The 3353-nt window shown below is 42.1% G+C and overlaps 1 protein-coding gene across 1 annotated transcript; it reads right to left on the bottom strand.

The window, feature by feature from the left end:
• Positions 1 to 990: 990 nt before the first annotated feature.
• LOC105049726 (peroxidase 55-like) lies at positions 991 to 2559 on the bottom strand. Its single transcript, XM_010929465.2, has 3 exons — positions 2353 to 2559; positions 1680 to 1871; positions 991 to 1569 (listed from the first exon to the last, which is right to left on the bottom strand). Exons 1-3 carry the CDS (start codon positions 2557 to 2559, stop codon positions 991 to 993), a joined length of 978 nt encoding a protein of 325 aa, XP_010927767.1.
• Between the last annotated feature and the right edge of the window lie 794 nt (positions 2560 to 3353).

Raw genomic sequence — 3353 nt, 5'->3', positions numbered from 1 at the left:
TAATAATATTTAATATTGATTCCGTGTTTTCTAGTAAGCCTTGATCTTTTGCTGTTTAGAGAAGCATGGCAGGTATTTGAGAAACTCTGATGCCTAAGCTGCTCTTAGGAAGTGATTTTGAGCATCTAATCCCAATGCTCTACACTCCCATCCTTGTATTGCATTACTCGACATTAGAACGTCCCTTATCACATCAGCTAAGTGAAAGCTAAAAGAAGTCAAATGACGAATGGACATGGCAAGATTTAAAAGAAACAACAAGTTAACCTGGCTCAAAATATTACCATTTTTATTTGGCTTTTTGAATATACCATGCCTGTATATTGTCCCTAATAAATTTTGATGTCTTCACTGAAGTTCTGTTCTTTTCGCACCAGATCTCATCTGGAAGATTTTTACCTCACCTAGTGGAAGCATGATGGAAGTATTGGTTCTAAAATTCCAAATTATATGACTTGTTCATAACCTCTGTATGTCAACACAGCTAATTTATATACCATTAGTCCTGCTATTGCACATAGTAGGATCTTACTGAATTTTATTGTTAAGCCACTGTAAATACATTGTCAGTGACTGAGCAAAATGGTAACATGTAGCTCTTTGATATGAATTATATGAGGGATCAAGGTGCTGTTATCTAATGCATCTAAAAATTTAAAATTTGCTTCATTGATCATTTGTTGCTTTACTTCAGCTTTCATTCCCAGGACAGAGTGCTCCTCGAAGGCCTATTGTTTCTTTCAAGTTGAAGAATTAACTCGTCTTTTGGAGTAAAGAAAGTGGAGTAACTCATGTTGCATTGCTGGATGAAATTAGAGTTTATGAATTGCTTTCACCATCGCCTCTTATCCATCTTTTAGCTATGGAGGAAGAGGAAAGCAATTGCTGTATTGCAACTTATTCTCTAGTATCAGCCATCTCATGTCTAGACCCAAAGAGCCATCTGACAGATGACAGTCACAATGTTCATTTATACTATCATGCTATAGCTCATGATCCATTGAAGGCTGTGCAATCTCTTCTAATCTCACCTTCATTGCCTGTCTTCACACCGACCCTCCCGAGCCGGACCATTGCCGATGCGAAGGCCTTGAAGAAGTTTCCCTGGTTGGCTGCAAAGTTGGACACTACAGGCCGGGACAGCGGGTTGGTGAACAACACCTCGTCGGAGGTGAAGAGCCCTCTGCCATTCACCAAATTTTTGAAATAAACGTTGTCGAAGGTGTTCGGCGTGAACGGATCCATGCCGACGACGATGTTAGGGTCGACGTTCTGCGGGCATGCATGCATCAGTTGCTGGGCATACCTGGGATTCAGTGACGGGTCCACAGGTAAGGAGGGAGCAAAGGAGTAGAGGCGCTTGGCAAAGCGGCTGCAGTGGGAGAAGCCAAGTGTGTGGGCACCGGAGAGTGCAATCATGTCGAGCAGGGTGAGGTTGTTCTTTCCAAAGATCCAGGCAAGGAGTTTGAGGTCGAAGTCAGGGCCTGGGAGCTTCCCTGGGACACGACCAGCCTGCGAGATGAGGCCGTCACGCCGGCCGAGCTCCACTATAAAGCTCGGTCCTCCCGACTGCCGCAGTTCATAATTTCCAGCACAAGATGGCAAGAAGGATTCATTAGGATTCAACATTGTAGTGCAATATGATGTTCTGGTTTCGGTCGAAATGGATCGGATACTACAAGAACTACAACATCTCTCGCAGCAATTGCCAAGATGTCAGCGCAGGAGACCACGCCGGGGCATTGCGCTTCCACAGCCTCCTTGGCTTTCTCGATGGTGTCGAATCCATCACCGGCGAGGGAGAGATTGTCAGGTGCATCCCTCTCGGTGTCATGCTTGGGAGAGGCCACCATGATCGATGCATCGCAACCCTGCAGATCTCAAGCTTTTACTTGATCACAATTGAACAAACTAATCTCTTGGACAAAGATTGAGCGGAAAGTTTCACTCAGATGAAGGCTATTATCTTGATTCAGAAATTTAAGAAATTTGAAACCTGCCTTGTAGCTTCTAAATAGGTCAAAAAATGAAGGCTAATTTGGTCATTGTAGATTAATAACGGTCCCCAGTTTAAAACGTCAGTTGGCTGCTGCCCTTGGTTTTTTCTCCTTCAAACCACCAGGCAAACTTCTAGGCCATCCTACCTTCTATAATAAAAAGAACACAAACCGAGCATCTTAGTCTCAAGACTAGATGGCATTCTGTACTCAAATCATGTCTTTCAGTATCTCTCTCTTCCTCTTTGCATGTGTTGCATGCTATTATCAGCTAATAGACATGACATGAAAGTGAACTTCCTGCTTCAACCAATGCAAGCCAGTGAAATTGAATGAGAACGATTAATAATTTTACCTCAATGAAGCAATCATGGAAGAAAAGCCTCAAGGTTGCAGCCACCGTGACGGATGTCTGGCTTAGCTTCTGCTGGATTGCCTGCCTCACTATCGACTCCACGTTCGGGCATGAAGACTGATAGAAGTTTGGTGATAACTGTGCTTCTCCACTCCCTGTAGCCATCAGAAGCACAATTCCCACAAACAAACATCTCCACCACTCCATCTCTTATAGCTTCTAATGTTGAATTCTCTTTGGTCTCTGCTTAACACTGATATGTCATATATAAAGAGGAAGAAAGACTAAAAGGGCATGCCGTAATGTCAAGGAGGGAAGAGTGCAATAGTAATGGATTAGATAGGAGACATGATATAGTAGGAATGAAAGGTAGAGATTTTGTGTAATTGACCTATGGCTTCCTATTCTTTTAAGCAGAACTGACCCTGTTTTAGGCTTTGCTTATTAATGCCGGTTCAATAAAATCCTGCCACATCAGACCATTAGTTAATATGCTTGGTCTATTATTCTATACTTGCTAAGAGTTAAAGTCCAAGGTCCAAAATGATTGCTTCTTTTAGTTTGCAAACTGAGCTGTGTTTTCTTGAAAACTACTTACATAAGACCCTCCGACTAATACAAGGTTGTTATATTGATTTCACTATATCACTCCAGCTTAGGACAGGTTATGAGCCTGGTTGTTTTAGTCCATTTGCCACCCACTTCACATGTTGCTTGCTTGTGGAGAGAAAAATATGGAATCTGACATAGTGCTAGGTTTAGAAATGGAGACAATTTTCAGAGATGAATAACATGCCGGGATTGGTGGATCAGACTATAATAAAATTGTGCAGAGTTTCATTTTCCGGTGCTTATGTCGGAGTTTTATGGTATTGAACAGCTGCAGTCTTGCAATTAATTGAGGTAGGTTTTTAGATGGTTTATAACCCTACCTGATCTTCATCTGAATTTTATAAGAGGATTGGTTTGGGATTTGAGATGTTCAAGTGGCCACATATGTT

The sequence above is a fragment of the Elaeis guineensis genome, chromosome 8, assembly GCF_000442705.2.
Source record: "Elaeis guineensis isolate ETL-2024a chromosome 8, EG11, whole genome shotgun sequence".
In the NCBI taxonomy this organism is placed as follows: domain Eukaryota; kingdom Viridiplantae; phylum Streptophyta; class Magnoliopsida; order Arecales; family Arecaceae; genus Elaeis; species Elaeis guineensis.
The sequence above is the reverse complement of the archived record's forward strand: the minus strand, read 5'-3'. Positions and strand labels throughout refer to the sequence as shown.

Coding starts and splice junctions, on each gene's coding strand:
- LOC105049726 (XM_010929465.2), bottom strand. CDS start 2,559: ATGGAGTGGTGGAGATGTTTGTTTGTGGGAATTGTGCTTCTGATGGCT. Junction 1,872..2,352: donor TCCATGATTGCTTCATTGAG/GTAAAATTATTA, acceptor TGAGATCTGCAG/GGTTGCGATGCATCGATCAT. Junction 1,570..1,679: donor CGAGAGATGTTGTAGTTCTT/GTAGTATCCGAT, acceptor GAACTGCGGCAG/TCGGGAGGACCGAGCTTTAT.